General features: G+C 42.3%; 1 protein-coding gene across 1 annotated transcript in view; it reads left to right on the forward strand.

Annotated features, from left to right (window-relative positions):
- The window catches only part of kdelr3 (KDEL endoplasmic reticulum protein retention receptor 3), a 17,901-nt gene extending 10,182 nt beyond the window's left edge, over positions 1–7,719 (forward strand). Inside the window, exons 4-5 of the mRNA XM_066707297.1 lie at positions 6,104–6,356; positions 6,575–7,719. Of these exons, the coding sequence (XP_066563394.1) occupies positions 6,104–6,356; positions 6,575–6,618 (297 nt within the window). The 3' untranslated portion in view covers positions 6,619–7,719. The remainder of the gene's footprint in view (positions 1–6,103; positions 6,357–6,574) is intronic.
- The last annotated feature ends 15,530 nt before the right edge of the window (positions 7,720–23,249 follow it).

Below are 23,249 nucleotides of genomic sequence, written 5' to 3' on the forward strand. Positions count from 1 at the left end.
TGAGATCAAAAATAAAAAAATGCAATGCAAAATTTATAGAATTGTAAAAAAAAAAAATCTTGAAAGCAAAAAATGATAAATCGAGAGCAAAACTCTGACGCGCTCGCCTGGATTCCCTGTCTTTGCTTGAGATGCTGCAATCTTTGCTTTCGCCACCAGTTTCTTTGCTTTCGATTTTTTTTTTTTTTTTCGTTTACGAGTTTTGGCACTGTTTTGTTGTGAGGGCGGGATTTAAAGGGAGGTGTAGATCATGGGTCTCCATTGGTCCAGCAGGTTTGAGTGACGGGTCTTCCTAACCCAGTCAGTGAGCAGGGTGGGCTGATCTGACACATGAATCGCATGTAACGGGGCTCATAGTGTACAGGAGCTCATTACAAGTGATATAACCCCTCTGTAAATCAGTACCGTGATAAGTCTCCCGTGTTGGGAGACCAGGTCTTTTGGGTTGGGATCTGGCACAAAACCCCGGGCAGATCACTGTATAAATAAAAGAAAACACAAAACAAACCCAATCTCCAGGTTGAGCCTAACTAAACTGTGAAAACAAATCCCCATCAAAACAGAGAGTCAAACACAAGACACACAGCAAACAAGCCGAAGGGTAATCTAAAGAGTAGTCAATGTTCATAAATCGTGACCGGGGTCGGGTTCTCTTCCAAAGCAAAGTCAAAGTCATGGCTGTGGGTCGTCAGCCAAAACAGGGTTGTAATCGTTCGTGTTTTTGCCTCGCTCGCCTTTTCTTAAATGGACAGTGACACATTTATAATGGGGAGTCGGAAGGTTTATATAGGGCAGGGGTGGCTAACCCTGGTCCTGGAGAGCCGCAGGGTCTGCAGGTTTTTGTTTTATCCAGAGCGTTAACTGCTTAATTGAACCAAATATGGGTCTTAATTAGGCAAAATGTCCCTGTGTTCAAGATATCCATTGATTGGTAATTAACAGAGACCTGGAAATCCTGCAGGATTGCGGCTCTCCAGGACCAGGGTTAGCCACCACTGATATAGGGCGCCGTTCCGGAATCACCTGGGTCTGTGTGAGGATTCTGGGAGACGTAGTGTATTAACTGTCTCTTGTAGTTTGGGTGGAAAGAAAGTCGAGGATGTGAGTGGGTATGTCGACAATCTTTGACGTGGCCCCGTGCCATGTTACATTACAAACCGAATTAAATAGTGATGTGCAGATTACTACATTGCAAATTGTGTGTGTGTGTTATAAAGTTGCTGACAATTAAATCACGACTTTAAAAGGTGCAGGTGATATACACTTTTTGGATTCAAATCATTTTTTTAAAGATGTGTAAATAACTTACATTTTGTGTTCCAAATGTGTGCGGAAGTTGATCTGCGGAAATCTGCGCTATAAGAACGTGACCCAAGAATTTTGAGAGAATTTATTCTAAAAAAAACCCCAAAAAAACATACAGATATTTGATCAAAAAGACAGTGTTTGATAAAAGCTAGTTATGTTATCTATAATGTTACTGTTATTATTATCATCATTAGCTATTATAAGCAGACTTATTAAAAATAAATCAATAATAATTAGTAGCCAGGCTACCGAGCACGGTCAATTCAACTTGAGTAACAATTCATTCAGTACTTGGAAGAAAGAAGTCTGCAGTCTGGCAGCACTTCAAATACAATGAGAAAATGAAGAAAATGTCTTGTAAGATATTAACTGAAGGAAACAAAACTGAATGTGGCTACAGTATGACTAGAAAAAATACAACGATTGAAGCGACATCTAATTAAATCAATCAAAATCTATTTGTAATCCTGTTTATTTCTTAGACAAACCTCTGAAGGCTTTGGAGGTAAAATTATTATTTAAAATGTAACTCAGTCTGTGATTCTTATATATTCTTAGTAATATTGAATAATTACATGTAATATAAATTTAGGTCAATATGATAAAATGAAATAGCATGACTAAAATGTGACTCTTGCCTCGGTTCCACTGGCTTAAGCATCCGTGCTGTCCTCACACGAGTCCCAGAGCTGTTTCTGTAAACCAGGCCGCTGTGATCTGTCCCTCTGATGCAGGAGCAGCGACTGTGGGTTTGGTTTGTGTTTGTGTTAAAAACAGAGACAGATCAACACTACGAGCGACACAGCCTGACGAGGAGAGGACTTTTGTGTCTGTTTTATTATTTGTGCTTTACATGATTGTAAACAGCATAATAAATACACGTTTCTGTTAAGAGATATTAGGAAGAGCTAAACGTGTAGACAACATTATATTCAGAAAAGCATGTTCACATAAGAATATGTTTCCATGCGCGACAATAATACTAAATAGCAATATGTATTGTTATTATTATCGTCATCATTTGTGCTAGTATACATGTATTTTAAATGGCACAGCGTGACTCCCTTAACTTATTACTGTTACTACAGATTTGTAACCGCAAACAACACTTTTTGCCTTATTATTTATATTTATTTACCAGATGTCCTTAACCAGGCAAGTTACAGTGGAAACAAAATACACACGTTTCACGATTAATCATCCAGCTACAATATAGCCGGTTTAATTGAACTAAAGTGCGCGTCTCAGTCATGGTGTTTATGGATGCATTTATTAAACCAGTCCTTAATGTTTTAGAGGGAAACCCAGATCTGCTGTATTTATTTATTCATTCATTTAACTTGTAAATGGACACACGTTAAATTAATCATGTTCGCCTTCATACTGATTGTCTCTGCGGATTGTCCTGCACACCATTCACAAAACACAGCCTGAAACACCTTCCAGTTATAAATAAAATATTAATAGAATTGTTTGCTACCAATCCGATTATTATCCTTCAATGCACTCTGATATTAACTGTAAGCAGTCATTGTTTCTGTACGTGGATTTCACTCCATGCTGCTAATAATTTCTTCAAGATCGCACACAGCACTTGAGATTATATCTTCCGACAGACGCTTAGCCAGTGGAAACACGTTTAAGCGTCCGGGACTGGACGCATCCAGACACGTCTGCCAGTGGAAATGGGGCATAAACCTCATGATATTGTCACAGATATTGTTTGCTTTTTTGTTTGAAGTTTTTTTTTTTTTTATGTACAGCAATCAGCCATAACATTACGACCACTGACAGGTGAAGTGAATAACACTGATAATCTCATTATCATGGCACCTGTCAGTGGGTTGGATATATTAGGCAGCAAGTGATCATTTTGTCCTCAAAGTTGATGTGTTAGAAGCAGAAAAAATGGGCAAGCGTAAGGATCTGAGCGACTTTGACAAGGGCCAAATTGTGATGGCTAGATGACTGGGTCAGAGCATCTCCAAAACTGCAGCTCTTGTGGGGTGTTCCCAGTCTGCAGTGGTCAGTATCTATCAAAAGTCTTTCAGAGCTCAGTAGGAATATCTTTTTGGTATTTCACTCTAATTCTTTACTACAAAAATCACAAAATGCATATGTTTAGTATTTAACCTTGCAATTATATTTTATAATGGAAAGATCTTGGTTTCATTTTGTCCTACCAACAGAAATAAAATACAAATTCGGTTTTCAATAATCAAGATTCAAGCTATTATTTTACCATAATTTTAAAAACATACCACATATATTTAAAAAATATACATTTCTTTAAAACTGTTCATTTGCAGGCTTTACACACAACATGGGTGTGTCATACATATAACACACATCCTCACACTACTAAAGTAAATACAAGAGCAATATAAATATATTACCCTAATAACAGTAATAACAGGACATACAAGGGGGAAGGGGGCTATGACCAGGGGTTGAAACCACTGCTTTAGAAAGTGACTTGGGGAGGGGGGAAGGGGGGGCAATGGCTCAATTAATCAGCTAACAAAGTGGATACAACATGACCCGGGAGGCAATGTACTTTACCTGGACATGGGCTGGCCCACACCAGCACTAAATGATGCAAACAACATGTTTCAACATCCTGACAACATCTTCCAATATTGTACTGTTTTATGTAGAGGTTCTTTTATTTAATAACTATTCTATATACATATACACAGATCAGCCATAACATTATGACCACTGACAGGTGAAGTGAATAACACTGATAATCTCGTTATCATGGCACCTGTCAGTGGGTGGGATATATTAGGCAGCAAGTGAACATTTTGTCCTCAAAGCTGATGTGTTAGAAGCAGGAAAAATGGGCAAGCGTAAGGATCTGAGCGACTTTGACAAGAGCCAAATTGTGATGGCTAGATGACTGGGTCAGAGCATCTCCAAAACTGCAGCTCTTGTGGGGTGTTCCCAGTCTGCAGTGGTCAGTATCTATCAAAAGTGGTCCAAGGAAGGAAAAGGGGCGTAGCCGCAGACCAGTCAGGGTGCCCATGCTGACCCCTATTCACTGCCGAAAGCATCTACAATGGGCACGTGAGCATCAGAATTGGACCACAGAGCACTGGAAGAAGGTGGCCTGGTCTGATGAATCACGTTTTCTTTTACATCACGTGGATGGCCGGGTGTGTGTGCGTCGCTTACCTGGAGAACACATGGCACCAGGATGCACTATGCGAAGAAGTCAAGCCAGCAGAGGCAGTGTGATGCGTTGGGCAATGTTCTGTTGGGAAACCTTGGGTCCTGCAATTCATGTGGATGTTACTTTGACATGTACCACCAACCTAAGCATTGTTGCAGACCATGTACACCCTTTCATGGAAATGATATTCCCTGATGGCATTGGCCTCTTTCAGCAGGATAATGCGCCCTGCCACAAAGCAAAAATGGTTCAGGAATGGTTTGAGGAACACAACAACGATGTTCAAGGTGTTGACTTGGCCTCAAATTCCCCAGATCTCAATCCAATCAAGCATCTATGGGATGCGCTGGACAAATAAGTCCGATCCATGAAGGCCCCACCTCGCAACTTACAGGACTTAAAGGATCTGCTGCTAACGTCTTGGTGCCAGATACCACAGCACACCTTCAGAGGTCTAGTGGAGTCCATGCCTCGACGGGTCAGGGATGTTTTGACGGCAAAAGGGGGACCTACACAATATTAGGCAATTGGTCATAATGTTATGGCTGATTGGTGTATATGTTTGAAGTTTACCGGCACAGCCCTACTTTTATCCACTTCAGCACCTCCAGGTCCTATAAATTATGAACCCAGAATTGTGTACGTTATTTCTGGCACTACATTTGACTGACAATATATCCCTGAGAATATGTCTGCCGGAAGTCAATTGTTGTGCCAGAAATTACATTCACAATACAGCGTTCATTATTTATAGGACCAGGAATTGTTGAAGTGGATAAAAGCCTCAATTTAAAAGTCTTTAATGGTGAGTTGGCAACAAACGGGTTGGTAATTTTTCCAACATTTGTTATTTTGATATTGTAGACTGAGTTTACCGAATAATGACAAGTGTTTACTTGTTGACGAGTGAATTCACCTTCTCAAAATAACATGGATTTAATGGACACTGAAGGAGGTTGGTAGTGTGTACGTTTTTTCTGGCACAATATTTTTATTCTGGCAGATGTTTTCTCAGAGATGCAGCGCTGCTCTTCTACACCACCCCCTTTACTCCTGAGTTTGCTGCTCCTCTGTGGTGCACGGTTCGAATCCTGAGTGGCGAGTTCTGACCACCCCAGCTACACACACACTGATACACTGACACATCCACTGCTTTGAACATGCAGACAAAGCCTAAGTGAACAGAAACAATGATCACACACTTCTGCTTTTGAACATCCTGAGTTCATTAGTGGGTCAAGAAGTCATTCTGTATCCAGAACAGAGGCCAGCCTTGCAGATGTTGCTGCGGTTTAATATATTAAAGATAGATGAGCAGCCTGTCTGTTGAGACAAAGTTAAGTAGTCAGTTTTGGAGCTTGAGTTGTCTGCTTCTATTGTGGGATTGTACTCTGTCTGTAAAGCACACCAGACACTCAGTCCTTACTGTGGACAGGAATTAGCAGTGAAAGCACAATTAAACACGGACACACTGATACACTGACACACTGATGCTGAAAGACACACACTGACACACTGATGCTGAAAGACACACTGATACACTGACACTGACACACACAGTGAACCTCAAACTCCCTCTCCTGCTGTCGTCTGATGTCTTTGTGTTTTACTTTCCCTCAGATCCTGTGGACCTTCTCCATCTACCTTGAGTCGGTGGCCATCCTGCCGCAGCTCTTCATGATCACCAAGACAGGCCAGGCGGAGACCATTACCACGCACTACCTGTTCTTCTTGGGCCTGTACCGCACCCTGTACCTGGCTAACTGGGTGTGGCGCTATCACACGGAGGGCTTCTTCGACCATATCGCTGTGGTGTCTGGTGTGGTGCAGACCATCTTCTACTGCGACTTCTTCTACCTCTACTTCACCCGGGGTGAGAGGGGGGCACTGACAGACACTGACTAATAATATACGGGTGTGCGGTTACACTGACTGAGTGACACACTGCTACACTGAGTGACACACTGACTGACAGACTGTTACACTGACTGACTGATTGACACTCTGTTATACTGACTGACACACTTTTACACTGACTTAGTAGTGATGATCTAATTGATGTCTCTTTCTCTCTCATCCCTCTCTCTGCAGTGCTGAGGGGCAGTGGGAATATGAGCCTGCCTATGCCAGTGTGACACCCAACTCTCCCACCCCACTTCCTGATCCTGCAACCAGCAATCACAGAGACGCCCTAACCCACCCCTGCCTCACCCTCTGCCCTCTATGGACCACCCCCGACTCCAGTGCCACTGTCCCCCTTTCTCTGTGTTTCTTCCCCCCCCCGGCAGACTGTACACTAGCACTGTGATAGCTGGTGCACATGGATTGGAAACAAAATGCCCCCCATTGTTATATGTGTCTTGTGTGTGAGTGTGAGAGTGCATGTGAGTGAGAGACTGGGTGTGTGCATGTGTCCGTGCATGCATGTGTGTGTGTGCGTGTGCGTGTGTGTGCTGGTTTGTGTCTACATGTGTGCTTGTCTATGCACGTCCATTTACATTGGGCATCTGCTATGGCTCAATGACCCTCGCTCTGTATTAAGTGTGGAAGGGAGGGCCTTCTTACTGTTATAAGTCAGCTGAAGAAATCAAGTTTTAAAGTGTCTCCTCTTTGGGCTTCTCTCCACTGTCTGTTTTGAAGGGGGTTATGGGATAAGGAAGATAGGTGTTTGGGGGGTATCTTAATGAGAGATTGGTCTTTTGTCTTCTCAGTGGGGTGGCTTGGGGGATTTTATATATAGGCACACACACATACTCACATATATGAATTTTAAAGTCCTTGTCATTTCTAAGTGTTTTTTTATGCCCGGTCCCATGCTATATTCTGTCTTTGAGATTATTATTATTATTATAATTATAAATTCTTTTAAAATGTGAGTATTTTCTTGTGTGTGTGCTGGTGCCATAAACAATGGGAATGAAAGACTTCACCTGACTGACCCTGTCTGTCCTGCTCCCCGTCCGTACAGCACTGGGTCCAGTGTGGTGTCACTGTGGTGTCACATCACGGTTGTGCGTCACAAAGGAGGGCCAGCTTGTGTCAACAAACTCCTATTACTTTTCATTTACTGTTACCCTGGCTGTTATTATTATGGCCCTCGGACTCTGTTCAGTATTTTCTCTGTCTTTCAGTGTTTCAAAATAGGCATTACAGCTCTGGACAATAATATAAGCAATGGAAAACAAAGACCATGTGACCAGATTGTACATATGAAAATTAAAGGACAGCCAAGGATAGAGTGGTGTTTGCTTTGTAATAAAAATAATATAAATAATACTCATAGTAATAGTAATATAAATGAAAATGATGGGCAACGGAAAAGTTTATGCATGCATGATAAAATACCATCACCCAATTCCATTGCTAGGGTTACTTACAAATGTCTGTCACCTGTCCTGTGCTGTCTCTGGTTTGTGTTTATAGAGGTGGATGTGGGTTTGTCTCCTTACTGGAAATTTAGGAAGACCGCTATCCAGGCATGCTTGATCCCACTGTATTCGAGAATGATGAGACGGTGCCTATTTCCCATCAGTGAAAAATTGTTAACGGTTAACCAGACAACATGTACCATTACCGAATAGTTATTGTATAATCAGAACTAAGTTGAATTGTGCTTTACACTACTGTCCATAGTAAGGACTGACAGTGTCTGCTGTGAGGGGATTTTACCAAGACCCCCATGACCTGGTCACTGTATGTTTTACAGGCAGTTCAGACAGAGTACAATCCCACAATACAAGCAGACCATTTTACTAATTTACCCCTAAACAGATACTTTCCATTGTCTCAGCAGACAGGCTGTTCAGCTATTTTTAAATATATAAAACCGCAGCAGGGTCTGCAAGGCTGACTATAGAATGACTTATTGACATACTAATGAACTCAGGGTGATCAAAAGCATTGGTGTGTGATCAATGTTCCTGCTCAAATCTGCTTCGTATATAGAGTTGTTGTTACTAAACTATGTATATAAATGTATGGTCTAAATTCAGAGATAGGGAGACATACCAGGGACTCCTGTGTGTTGTGACCTGCAAAAGGAAAAGTGGTGTATGGCCTGAGAACATGTGGGTAAAACAGAGTATATCATTATTAAAGCATTAATTAATTCAATAATTAATTGATGATATCTAGATTTTAGAAGTGAGAATTTACACACAGTCTTCACAGATATTTTGCTGTGTCTCCTGGATGAGGAATTTCTAAGTCACACTTTACAGACACTACATGTGTTCATATGAGCCCAGCAGAGCAGCCTGCAGCCAGTCCTGCTGTAACACTGTGACAGTTCCTGTACAGAAGGCTGCAATGGCAGGTCTCTGCCTCCTTGTACAGAGAACTGGATGCAAAACAATCAGAACTTTTATCTCTCTCTCTCTCTCTGTCCTCTCTCTCTCTCCTCTCCCTCTTTTCCCACACTCATGCTCAAGCCAGCTCTGGGAAGGAGAGGAGTGGGTTTGTCTTAAATATATTTCAGCCACCCCCATCATCATCTATATTCTTTATGGAAAGCATTCAATAATTAAACTGAACTGCACTCAATTTCACATCCTGGAGAGATTTATAGAGACACCAGAAGATGAGATGCCCTCGAGGCACGATTTAAAACGGATAGAAAAGACACCCGGCCTGTGTGCCTTAAATTAAGAGAATCGCAGGGGGAGGACAGCAGTGGTCTGTAGTAAACATCCTCTTGAATGTTCATCTTCAGTGTGTGAAATCAGCGCTCTGTGCTCAGGTGTGTGGGGTTGGGATGGGCTCCCTCATGTGGCAGCGTGTGCTGTAGTTCAGAGCCCCAGTGTGTTGGACACAGCAGACCGACCAGGAGAGAGCAGAGATGGACAGAGAGGCCCAGGAGACAGTCTATCCACACAGACACTGTCCACAGACAAGGACAAGCTTCACACAGCAGTGACAGGTTATAGAAACTATGGAGAATCATCACTTATATTATACATTACTAAAGATTGTAATTTATTTCCAAGCCATTTCCCTCTTTTCTAGTCACAGCCTCTGCTGCAGAAGTCCTTTTGCTAGGTGGGGTGTTGTAGTAAATCCTACAGTATCCTGTAAGAGACTGAGAAACTACAGCAGTCCTATAGGGACAGAATATCTTTACTGGAATGAGGAATGGCTTTTGGCAATGGCAATCTACAATGGGGAAAAAATGGCTCCATGTAGAATTCCCCCCAAAGTGATCAGCCACTTTAATGTGTTTATGTAAAACTCCAGTCTATATACAACAGAGACAGAAGCACAATAAAACAGTGATACAGTCCCAGAGCACCTTGCTGTCCCTCTTAATGAGCAATAATTCACTTAATTATGATTCATTATTTACACAACTAAGCTAAAACTAATGAATTATCTGGTACTCAGGAATATCAGTATAAACACACGTGCAAGTGACCGCCCCTCAGAGTCGCACTGTGGGGCCGGCAGCTTCAGGGCTCTCCTGTCGGTCAGACTGTTGATAATGGAGAATCTGGATCAGAGCGACAGGCTGCAGGTAAAGAGACATACATTAGGCAGGAGAGACCTCACAGTGTCAGTGCTACACTCCTGTACAGAGTCACCAGTGCCACACAATGAGAAGTTGGTATTTAACAGAACTGAGTTATCTGAGAAGTAACCAGGGTGAGGTCATAGGTCACAGAACAAGGCATCAATATTTACCAGCAAAATACACAGATGTCACCTTTCCAACACAGAGCCCTGACCTCAACCCCATCCCACCTTTGGGATGAATAGAAAAGCTGACTGTGAGCCAGGCCCGATTGCCCAACATCAGTGCCTGACCTCACTAATGCTCTTTAGAGTTAAAATGGACTTCAATTATTTTGCAAGTGGTTTATGAGAGATGCCCTGAGATTATAGAATCACTTGAATGGAGTGAGAAGGTGAAGGTGTCATATAATTACAATTAATAAAAAATAATGTATTATGTACTAATAGCTGGAGTGAGAAATGATCTTATTTTATAACCCCCAACAAAAAACAATAACTATGAAGTTATATATGTTGTTGATATATAAAAACTGGAATTAATATCTATGTGAGTGGAGCAGCTCCATGACCTCAGCTCCGGCTCCAGGCTCTGGAGCGCTCCGATGAGCTCCGCTCTGGCTCCAGCAATGCCAGCTCCAGCTCCGCTCCGGCTCCGGAGCACAACTAACAAAAACTGTCCAGCTCCACTCCGTCTCCGGAGCCGGTGCACGGCCAACCCTAGCTGACATAGTGTTCACAGATATCACTGCTTGAAACTAATGGTTTACAAATTCAGAACTTATATTTACAATAGGTTCATATATAACTAGAATTAGTAAATGTTTAATTTGTTTACAGTGTTTACACAGTATATATAAACTTTAATCAAATTACTTATGGTTTACACACTATTCACATATTTATTTCAAATACCTTGTAAAATATGTTTTTTACATGGTTTACACTACATATGTACACCTTTTGTGTACCAACAATGAAATGTTTAAACAATGCTCATGTGCATTTTTCTAACTATGAAAACTTTATTTAAAATACATGTGAAAACATTACAGTACCACGCTGAATATGAACAACATGAGAACATAAGAAAGTATACAAACGAGAGGAGGTCATTCGACTCATCGTGCTGGTTTGGTGTCCACTTGCCCTTTTTGCATACTTACAGTTCACAGCTTTTTTCATGTCTCATAAATGTTGTTGCTTATGCCTCAAAAATGTAAGGACTGTGGATTACCACGTCGTCCAGGTAAGCTGCGGAATACTCAGTGTGGGGTCGAAGTATTCCATCCATTAACCGCTGAAAGGTGGCGGGAGCACCATGAAACCCAAATGGCGTAACGGTGTATTGAAACAGCCCATCAGGAGTTGCAAAGGCAGTTTTCTCTCTGTCTCTTTGGGTTAGGGGGACCCGCCAATACCCTTGTGAGGTCGAGGGTTGAAATGTATCTGGCCTTTCCTATTTTCTCAAGTAGTTCATCGATCCTGGGCATGGGGCAGGCGTCAAACTTAGATATTTCATTAACCTTTCTGAAATCATTACAAAACCGCCATGAACCATCAGGTTTAGGTCCTTGTCAATGGCTTTTCTAAGCATTGAATTACCAGGCCATCAGTTTGGAGGTGGTACAAATGGATCAGCCATTACTCTTGACATGAAGGGGGGACCCTGGTCAGTGAAAATTTCCCATGGAATTCCTACTCTACTAAACACGAGCATAAGCTCCTTTGCAATTCCTTTAGAGGCCATTGTACGTAAGGGAATTGCTTATGGATATCGGGTTGCATAATCCAGTATTAAAAAGAATGTACTGGTGCCCCCTAGCAGATTTTGATAATGGTCCTAACAAATCCATTGCAATGCAATCAAACGGTGTTTCTATAATGGGCAAGGGGAACAGCGGGCTGCGGAAGGTAAGATTGGGAGCGGTCTGTTGACACTCAGGACATCCATTACAATGTTTGATCACCTCCCCATATACCCCTGGCCAGAAAAACCTCCGTAATATCCTATCTATCCCAAGTTGACCATCTAATAAAGTCAAGCACTGTTCTTCTGTATTTAGAGGATACCACTAATTGCTCAATGACATCACCCCCTGTTTTGTCTACCTGGTACAATACATTGTTTTTCATCATCATATATGGGTAATTGGTTGGCAAATATTCAGAATTTACAGGGACCCCATCAATGACCTTTACATTCTCCTTAGCATGTTGTAGTGTAAGGTCTTGTGCTCATGCAGTTCCAAAATTAGTGAGTGGCACCTCTATATCAGGTAAGTCTATAATGCCTAGCTCTTCATCACCTACTTTGGGAAGAAGCCCTTCACCATTCTTGCTGTGTTCTGCATCCCTATTTTCAACTTCTGTTTCCGGGTCAGTGCTAGGTATATCCCTTTCTTTTTCGCTCTCAGTGTTTGGATCGTTTTCTCCCATCAGTACCTTCACTTGTGGCTTGTGTGCAGCCACACCCCTTTCTAACTGTGGTTCTTGGATAGTGGCTGCCTCACATCCTTTAACCTCTGTGGATAAGCCGCCATTCTCCTTATAAGAACATAAGAACATAAGAAAGTTTACAAATGAGAGGAGGCCATTCGACCCATCGTGCTCGTTTGGTGTCCATTAATATCTAAATGATCCAAGGATCCTATCCTGTCTATTTTTAAATGTTCAGCTTCAACCACATCGCTGGGTAGTTTATTCCAGATTGTGACTACTCTCTGTGTAAAGAAGTGTCTCCTGTTTTCCGTTTTGAATGCCTTGAAGCCCAATTTCCATTTGTGTCCCCGGGTGCGTGTGTCCCTGCTGATCTGGAAAAGCTCCTCTGGTTTGATGTGGTCGATGCCTTTCATGATTTTGAAGACTTGGATCAAGTCCCCACGTAGTCTCCTCTGTTCCAGGGTGAGAAGGTTCAGTTCCCTCAGTCTCTCAGTAGGACATTCCCTTCAGACCTGGAATAAGTCTGGTTGCTCTCCTCTGAACTGCCTCTAGACAAGCAATATCCTTCTTGAAGTGTGGAGCCCAGAACTGTCCACAGTATCCAGATGAGCTCTAACTAGTGCATTGTACAGTCTGAACATCACTGTCCTTGTTCTCAATTCTACACTTTTGATAATATACCCTAGCATTGTGTTTGCCTTTTTTATTGCTTCCCCACATTGTTTGGATGGAGAAAGTGAGGAGTCCACATAGACTCCTAGGTCTTTCTCATGCGTTACTTCATCTAGATCTGTACCTCCCATAGTGTAATTATAGTGGACATTTTTGTTACCTGCATGTATTACCTTGCACTTGTCCACATTGAATTTCATTTGCCAGGTGTCGGCCCACAACTGAATATTATCTAAGTCCCTTTGAATAGCCTGTGCTACCAAGATTGTATCTGCTGAGCCACCTATTTTAGTATCATCTGCAAATTTGACAAGTTTGCTAACTATTTTGATTATTTTTTCCCCAATTCTGAAAACATAGGAAAATATTGTCCTATAAGAACATCATAAGGCATGGTAGGTACCACACCAACCTCATATTCCAAAGACCCTGAAGTTGTTTCAATATTTACCATTGCAGTGGGATATTTTTGAGTATGTCTGTGGATACACGTTATACTCATGTCTCTGCCTTTATCCAACTTCTCAGTAGCTACTAACTTTTTAGCAACCAGGGTTATCATGCTGCCTGAATCTAAAAGTGCAGTCACTACTTTCCCCTCTAGCTTCACCTTACATATATGTTTAGGTTCGGGAGGTATTCCCACAGAAATAGCCGTAACAACTGGACAAGCATACAACACCGGGTTATCCTTATGGTTTTCACACATTAAATTGCATGGGTTCATCCTGGAGAGGACAGTAAGCGGCAATATGTCCTGGTTTGTTACAATTATAACACACAATTGGTCAGGGGGGTGAAGCTCTGTATACACCTCCCTTGTTGTCGGCTGGAACGAATACATTTTTCTCAGTCCCCCTGTCCCAATCCCTTTTCACAGTGCCTCACTGTTCGGGATTCCCAAAGTGCTTTGGAGCAGTCTTACCCGGTCCGTTGGTTCACCAGGACCTGGGGAATGGGGTTTTGTCTCCCTGGGACTTTTCCACTGCCCCTGCTGTATAAAACCACTCCACAATGGTGACCAGGAAATCGTCAGACACTGACTCATTCTGACCAACCCAGCGCCGGACCTCTTTTGGCAGGCCCCATTGGAAATGATCCAGAACAACAGTCTCGACAATAGCCGCTGGGGTACTGGTTTCGGGTTGTAACCATTTTCTGGCCAGGTGTATGAGGTTGAACATCTGGCTCCGGGGTGGTTGATCTGGTCGATAGGTCCACTGATGGAAGCGATGAGCCCTCACTGCCCTGGTCACGCCCAGTTAGAGTCAGAATCTCTGCTCTCAATTTCACATACTCCTGGGCATCTTTCAGTTCCAGGTCGTAATAGGCTTTTTGGGAATCTCCTGCCAGGCAAGGGGTAAGGAGCCCTGCCCATTGGGCTTTTGGCCATTGTTCCCTCTCCGCCGTCCTCTCAAATGTGGTAAGATACGCTTCCACATCGTCCTGCGGTGTCATCTTCTGCAGATAATGGTTTGCGTTTATCTGAGGGTTAGTTGTCTCCTTGGCAGTTTTCATCATAACCGCCAACCCTTGGATAGTCTCTTTTAGATCTTTGTTCACCTTCAATTATTCCTCATGAAACAGCTTGTTGGTTTCCTGCTGAGCTCGCACCGGTTCTCTAAGAATGTGCAGGAGACCAGTCTTCAAACAAAATACTTTTATTAACTATGCAACCAAACAAAAGAAACAAGGCTCAAAGGCCAAAACAAACCACAAAACTCCCAAACTTAAGCAAACCTCATGGAAATAACTCCACAGCCCAACTCAACTACTCACTCTCTGCTGCCTTTTTCAACTCTGCTACCTTCCCCCAGATTCTTCCCTTTTATACCTGGTGGATGATTTGTAGATGATCACCAGGTGGACTCATTAAGGGGGTAAATGCCTGGCTGAGGGTTCTGGGACATGTAGTTTTTCTGTGGGTGGCCGTTTTGTCATCTGTAGTCCACATGTTTTTAAGCAGCCACCTTTCCACAGGACACATTCCCATTAACACCTCTGCCCTCACATATCTCCCATTGAGCACCCTGCCCCTTGGATTATCACAATATGTTACTTGATCTTCTACACGAGAGCAGCAGAACTTCCAGCCGGGTTTCCAGCACCAGAGGGGGAGCAGAGCAACAATGGGCTTGGAGGCACACACTCCGGAGACTGGAGATAAGTACACCTGTACCAAGCCACGAAGTGGAAGCTGGTGCTCTGTCTGCTGTGCTGTTGCAATTATTTAGGTGCTCCTCTTACTCGACTGAATGTTCCTTTTACTCTGTTCTCCTTTTGTTTTTTTGAGGTATTGCGGATGAAGGTGGGATTTTTACCAAGCCCTAGTGGACGAGTCCAGTCATTTATTTGTTGTGTTCAAATTCTTTTTAACCTTTGTATGAAACGTGGGAAGTAATTGTATTAAATTATTGAAACCCATCCCTTTGTACTGTTCTGCTGTAACTGGCGTGTGGACCCCTGGATAAAAGAACCTTTAGGAAGAGGTATTTTTGTAGTTGTTTGTGGCTGCTCAGGGGTGTTGTAGCCCTAAAAGTCCTGATGATACTCAACAGCCGAAATTCAGGTGGCGCAATACGGCTACTTTAATCTATTTTGCCTCGTTTTGCGCCCCCGGTGTCACCTGTGTGGTGGGGGTTCCCCAACAGTGAACAGGTGACAAAAGTGTGATATTTATATATATTTATATATATATATACTCCCATATATATATATATATATATATATATATATATATATATATATATATATATATATATATACATCGATCAGCCATAATATTATGACCACTGACAGGTGAAGTGAATAACATTGATAATCTCATTATCATGGCACCTGTCAGTGGGTGGAATATATTAGGCAGCAAGTGAACATTTTGTCCTCAAAGTTGATGTGTTAGAAGCAGGAAAAATGCTGCAGACCAGTCAGGGTGCCCATGCTGACCCCTGTTCACTGCCAAAAGTGCCTACAACGGGCACGTGAGCATCAGAACTGGACCATGGAGCAATGGAAGAAGGTGGCCTGGTCTGATGAATCACGAGTTCAGAGGTCTAGTGGAGTCCATGCCTCAACGGGTCAGGGCTGTTTTGGCGGCAAAAGGGGGACCTACACAATATTAGGCAGGTGGTCATAATGTTATGGCTGATTGGTGTATATATATATATATATATATATATATAGAAACATGATGGGCAAAAAAAAAAGGAAAGGGATATTACCTTGAACAGGTAACTTTGATTTTGATTCCTTTTCTCAATGTACTTCTCTTTAACTGCTAGGACTGATGACTGGGTCTCACTACTGTGAAGTCCTGTAGAGAGTACAGTGCAGAGTAGACAGGACAGAGGGGAATGCTAGGAACTCAGAGGAGGTGGGGTGGGGGGCTTTATTGTGTATATTATGCTCAGTTATGGGTAAATTGTCCACTGTGATGTCCTTGTTAGGACCATATTATCTGATTCTTGAGCTGAGGCTAAACTGCAGCACATTTTCCAGTGTGAATGAAAATGAGATTTAAATGAGAGTTGGTGCATGTCTTTGAGCCTGCTCTTACTCCATTATTTGTTACTGCTAAAAGGATATCTCTGAAACCCTATTTTTGTTTCAGGACGTCTAGCACCTGATGCTACTCCCGACTTGTGAATTTTTGTTATTGTTTTTTTTGGTGGCTCATCCCTCTTCCCTGTGCCCCCTGCCTCCCGCCTCATGTCCCTGGTGTAGCAGGCTAATCCATTCCCTGCCACCATCTTGTCTATCATCTCAAGCAGCTCCCTGACCTGCTCCCAGTTGCTTCTGTTCTCATTGTTGAAGAGGACACTCCTGCCCCCACACTGCTGGACCAGCTCCTGCAGGTCTCTGCTCTCCTGGACAAACTCTCGTAGGGTTTTGTGTCTCAGCTGATCTCCCCCAGTGAACAGAACCACAGTGGAGCTCAGAGCCTCCTCCCCAAACAGCTCCTTCACTGTGTCCACTCCTCCTCCTCCTCCTCCTCCTCCTCCTCCTTCTCCCACCCTCAGCACCAGGAGGAAAGCATGGGGTCCTGGTGCACACTGAGCCCAGCATTTCTTCATCAGACTGTCCTTCATGGGGGTCTAGAGATAGGTGAAGGCCAGGGTGTCGATCACAGCCACCCTCCTCTCTCCAATAACACCCACAACTCTCCTGCACTTCCAGGTCACAGAGGAGCAAAAACCTCTCTCCCCAGGATGGTGTTTCTTCCCCACTCCAGCTCCCCCAAGCAGCACAAGCCTCAACTCAGCAGGGGGACTGGGCAGCTCTGACACTGGGACACACACAGAAACAGTGACTATGATATAGAATGTTAGAAAGTTACATTCTGCTGTGATTCCTTATAGATGCAATATCTGCTCTTCTGTGAAACTGTGATTGCTGATAAGATACTAAGATACAAAATTATTATTAGTAGTAAGAGTAGTAGCAGTATTCTGCATGTGACCACAGGCAAGATCTTAATTATGATTAATTTGCAGCACAAGTTGTATGAGCTTCTTTACCCGATATCACCCACAATAGTTGATTTATAACTGATCAAAAATTCAAACCCTTACGTTGAAGTGGAGTCTTAAGGTTATCACTAATCGACAAACTGTCACTGATACTAACTAGCATACAGTACTTAAGGGATACTACGTGTTCAGTAATATATGGTGCAAAAAGTACTGTCATGTGCAAGTATTTTCAGATACCATCTATTCATTGTAAGTGATGGACTGGCGTCCCATCCTGGGTGTATTACTGCCTTGCGCCCTATGCCTGCTGGGACTGGCTCTGGCTTCACCGAGACCCTCAACCGGAATAAGGGGTTTTGAAGATGGATGGATGGATGGATGGCTGGATCTTTTAATTGTTATTAAATTAACAATATTGTTCCCTCAGTAGTGAAAACTTTGGACTTACGGTTAGGTGGTCAGTCTTTGCTTTTCAACCTCTCTACTGTTTTTTTACATTGATTCTTCCTTCTGCCCCATCTCTGTAAGCATAAAACCACAAGAACATGTGGTTTGGTCCTTCCTCATTCTTTGGTGTTCTGTAATACTATTAAGGATAGTTACTGGAATCAGACAAGAATCATCTCCTGGTGCTGAGAATTTCACATCTCACTTCAAGGCAAGATATTTAGGACAGTAAAGAACATTAAAAGTGTATGACTGGTAATCCAAATAGTGCTAAACTGAAAAAAAATATGAACATGGTTTTACTTAGTTACAATTTATATAAAGAAATCAGTCAATTTAAATAATTTCATTAGGTCCTAATCAATGGATTTCAAGTCTCAAGTTTTGAAGGATCCTGCGATTGGCCTGCTGACTTCAGGAATGTCCACCAGAGCCGGATGTGGAGTCCTGGGATGGCGTGGTGACATGTGGTCAACCTGCAAAATTCTCTAAATCGACGTTGGAGGTGTCTTATGGTAGAGAAATTAACATTCAATTCTCTGACATTTCACGTGCCCTCTAAACTTGAGACTTGAAATCCAAATCTACATTCTCTACACAGTGAAGACTGGTGTAGAAGCAACATGTTTCATTCTACATTTTCTAGCAAAATGTAGACTGGTGTCACCTCAGCTTAAGTGTCAGTGGTGAGTAACCAAAGGGTTTCTTTTATGTTTTTAACATCCTCTGTATACAGGTTTGTTCTTATTATTCACTGAGTGTACATATGTGGCATGTGTCTGTGCTGTTTTGCCAACGAAAGCCACGCTGGGCTCAATACACTGGCACCAGGTACAGAACTCAACCTCGTCATAAATCCAGAGAAATCAGTGGTGAATTATCCCATTACTGTCTTCATGTACTGTATTCGTGTGCGTCTGGGTACCTATCACCAAATAAATACTTTGAAACGTATTCGTATACTGACACAAAGACGAATTAATAAAATACATTTGCAAAGAAAATCGTATCCACACAGGTACACAGATTTTATATTGTTTTACATTTGGCTCACCATAATATGAGAGAAAATTACTGTATGCTGTCGTTTGTCATTAGGAGCTTTACTGTATCTAAACATCTAGCAGCAACAGATCCGTACAACAGTGACGATCAATCCATCAACCCCCCCCTCTCTCTCTTGTTCCCATTTTGTGTCTAACAGGGACTGGTGCTGTGATTACTGGGCGATTGTCTGGGTACTGTGACTACTGGACCTACCCTGTTCTGCTTCACGAAGGTCCATCGCCGCCCTCAACCCGCAGACAGTGCCGGCCTGTGCGTGTCGCTGCTGCGGCTGCGCTGGTCAGTCTGCGCAGACACGGAAACTCCTCGGCTCTGCTTCGCACAGTCCTGCGCTATTTTCACTTTGGGAACTGAGCTTCACAGCTTCCTCGTTCCTCACCCACGGAACAAAAACAATAATAATAATTCAACAAAAGAAAGCCCACCAAAAAATGTAAACACGGGAGATGAGATATTAATGATACATTCATGTCTGCTCAGACACTTGATGATGATGATGAGAACCAGGTTGTAATAAGAAAACAGAAAGAGTCCATCTGTGCCATTATACCCAGTGAGACCAAGCCGGAGTGGCAGTAAGATTAAGTGAATTTAAATCATACATTAATCTTAAACTAATCATTAAACCTCAGTCACCAGGAAAGGGTTAGAGATAGGGTGAGGTGTTTGGAATTTGTTAATAGTTTGAGCACAGTATGATATCTTAAAGATTTTGGGGGAAATTGTAGTTAATTTTCATAATAATACCACAAGGTGGTGCTACATTTATTTTAAGAGTTTTATACATTATATAAATGATTTTATTCATATTTTGACATGTCAAGGTACCTATACTTATGAATGCACATTAGAAAAGTAAGTACACTTTTCTGCATCTATTACCAGTTCTACTCCTGTGACTTGCAATCAAGAACATCTAAATGAAACTACGTGAACATAAAACCCTTAACCCTTATATTAAAGCAGAAGATGTTTTTGTTTATTTCATATATCAGCCATGGTGAATGTTTGTAACTCAGTCATATAGTTGTGGAAATTCAGTTATTGACTGTTACATGGTTGTGCTGTTATCTTGTGGGGCTACTTACACACTTGGGTGGCCTTGCGCAAATACACCTATATTTTATGAGTGAAAGTAATGGTTTAAACTGCCTATAGATACTATTTACTGGGTTTCCTGAAAGGCTTATGTAATTACTGCACATCTCTGTGGGCCTGTTTCCTGAGACAGTGCTCCTCAGTATCTGTCCCTCGGGCCCAAAGGGTCCCTCAGAGGCCCCAGCAGCAGCCCCTCAGTTTCCAGTGTGCTGTGCTTTTCAGTATTTTTTTTCAGTTTTCAGTAACGATCCCAGTGTTTACAATGTTTGGGGATTAAGGTGGCTACATAGACTAACATGATTTCCAACTGTGGCCCTTCACAATATTACACTGTACAGCACTGCCTGGGGAAACGCATCACTTCATTGCATAATTCTCTCAGGAGGGAGAAGGGCAACGGCCAGGAGCAGTAACTGTTGTGGAGAGAAGACCTGTTCACCGCTGAACCACCAGGGGGTGCTGCTCTGTGTGAGCTAGGCAGAGAGGAGCAACAGGAGGCCAGAGTCTCAGAAGTAAAATATACATTACATTCATGAAAAGTTGTAATTCTGTCCCAACATATTTTTTAAAATTGATCTGGAATCAACAATCATTTAGGTTACAGCTTTATTCTACACCATTGATTTACAGTGTTTTTTAAAGTGATGTAATTATTGAATAAGGTGTTGACAATGCTGTTCACGGCTGCATTGTGTGATGATAAATTGACATTCACCTCATTTTACAAGAGGGCAGCAGTATTTTTAGTGACTATTTTCTCTCTTGATCTCTGGATTTTCTATTTATTATTTATTTATTTATCTGTTAATTTGACAGGGACAGTGAAAATTGATAAACATTGCTGTAAATGTGCCATTTGCTGTAAAATGGCTCATTTTAATTCGCAGTCCCAGGACAGGTCAGGACAGATTACCACATAAAAACAAAAACATAACAAAGTTTTAAAAATTGCATAAAGGACTGTAGACAACATAACAAAAACAGCAACAGCAAACTAACAATGCAGCATAAACATCAAACAAACATACATTAAATGGATAGTATATACATAGTGGGGTCAAGTGTCTATTTAGCAATTAATACCAATTAACACATAAGCAACACAAAGCAAACAGGGTGAGGATATTCAATAGGCCACAAAGGAACAGCTCGCTGCAAACAGCAACTTTTCAGAGCTGTGCTGGGCTGCAGTGAATCTGCACAGATTTCTGCTGTTGGAGTTTAGTGACGTCACGCAAAGAAAGTGCATCTCCCTGCAGAACTGTGCAAAAGTGCACTACACAATGCGACCACGCACTCGCAGACACTCTGTGTTGATGCTCCAGGTGAGCTGCACACTTGGAAACTGTGTCCCATCAACACAGTTAGACAAGCAAGGACTGCGAATAGGGAAGCAGAGAGGGAAATGGGGAAGTAATTTTCTATTCAAATATGTTGCACAGAGTGAAAGTGTATATTCTTTAGCAAGAATTTGAAGTACAGTGAGGGAAAAAAGTATTTGATCCCCTGCTGATTTTGTACGTTTGCCCACTGACAAAGAAATGATCAGTCTATAATTTTAATGGTAGGTGTATTTTAACAGTGAGAGACAGAATAACAACAAAAAAATCCAGAAAAACGCATTTCAAAAAAGTTATAAATTGATTTGCATGTTAATGAGGGAAATAAGTATTTGATCCCCTATCAATCAGCAAGATTTCTGGCTCCCAGGTGTCTTTTATACAGGTAACGAGCTGAGATTAGGAGCACTCTCTTAAAGGGAGTGCTCCTAATCTCAGCTCGTTACCTGTATAAAAGACACCTGTCCACAGAAGCAATCAATCAATCAGATTCCAAACTCTCCACCATGGCCAAGACCAAAGAGCTGTCCAAGGATGTCAGGGACAAGATTGTAGACCTACACAAGGCTGGAATGGGCTACAAGACCATCGCCAAGCAGCTTGGTGAGAAGGTGACAACAGTTGGTGCGATTATTCGTAAATGGAAGAAACACAAAATAACTGTCAGTCTCCCTCGGTCTGGAGCTCCATGCAAGATCTCACCTCGTGGAGTTTCAATGATCATGAGAACGGTGAGGAATCAGCCCAGAACTACACGGGAGGATCTTGTTAATGATCTCAAGGCAGCTGGGACCATAGTCACCAAGAAAACAATTGGTAACACTACGCCGTGAAGGACTGAAATCCTGCAGCGCCCGCAAGGCCCCCCGGCTCAAGAAAGCACATGTACAGGCCTGTCTGAAGTTTGCCAATGAACATCTGAATGATTCAGAGGAGAACTGGGTGAAAGTGTTGTGGTCAAATGAGACCAAAATCAAGCTCTTTGGCATCAACTCAACTCACCGTTTTTGGAGGAGGAGGAATGACCCCAAGAACACCATCGCCAAACATGGAGGTGGAAACATCATGCTTTGGGGGTGTTTTTCTGCTAAGGGGACAGGACAACTGCACCGCATCAAAGGGACGTCGGACAGGCCCATGTACCGTCAAATCTTGGGTGAGAACCTCCTTCCCTCAGCCAGGGCATTGAAAATGGGTCGTGGATGGATATTCCAGCATGACAATGACCCAAAACACACAGCCAAGGCAACAAAGGAGTGGCTCAAGAAGAAGCACATTAAGGTCCTGGAGTGGCCTAGCCAGTCTGCAGACCTTAATCCCATAGAAAATCTGTGGAGGGAGCTGAAGGTTCGAGTTGCCAAACGTCAGCCTCGAAACCTTAATGACTTGGAGAGGATCTGCAAAGAGGAGTGGGACAAAATCCCTCCTGAGATGTGTGCAAACCTGGTGGCCAACTACAAGAAACGTCTGACCTCTGTGATTGCCAACAAGGGTTTTGCCACCAAGTACTAAGTCGAAGGGGTCAAATACTTATTTCCCTCATTAACATGCAAATCAATTTATAACTTTTTTGAAATGCGTTTTTCTGGATTTTGTTCATGTTATTCCCTCACTGTATGTATTTTTAGAGTGTGTATATGTGTGTATGTGTATATATATATATATATATATATATATATATATATATATATATATATAATCAATTCAATTCAATTCAATTCAAGG

Source organism: Amia ocellicauda, chromosome 6 (assembly GCF_036373705.1).
Source record: "Amia ocellicauda isolate fAmiCal2 chromosome 6, fAmiCal2.hap1, whole genome shotgun sequence".
In the NCBI taxonomy this organism is placed as follows: Eukaryota; Metazoa; Chordata; class Actinopteri; order Amiiformes; family Amiidae; genus Amia; species Amia ocellicauda.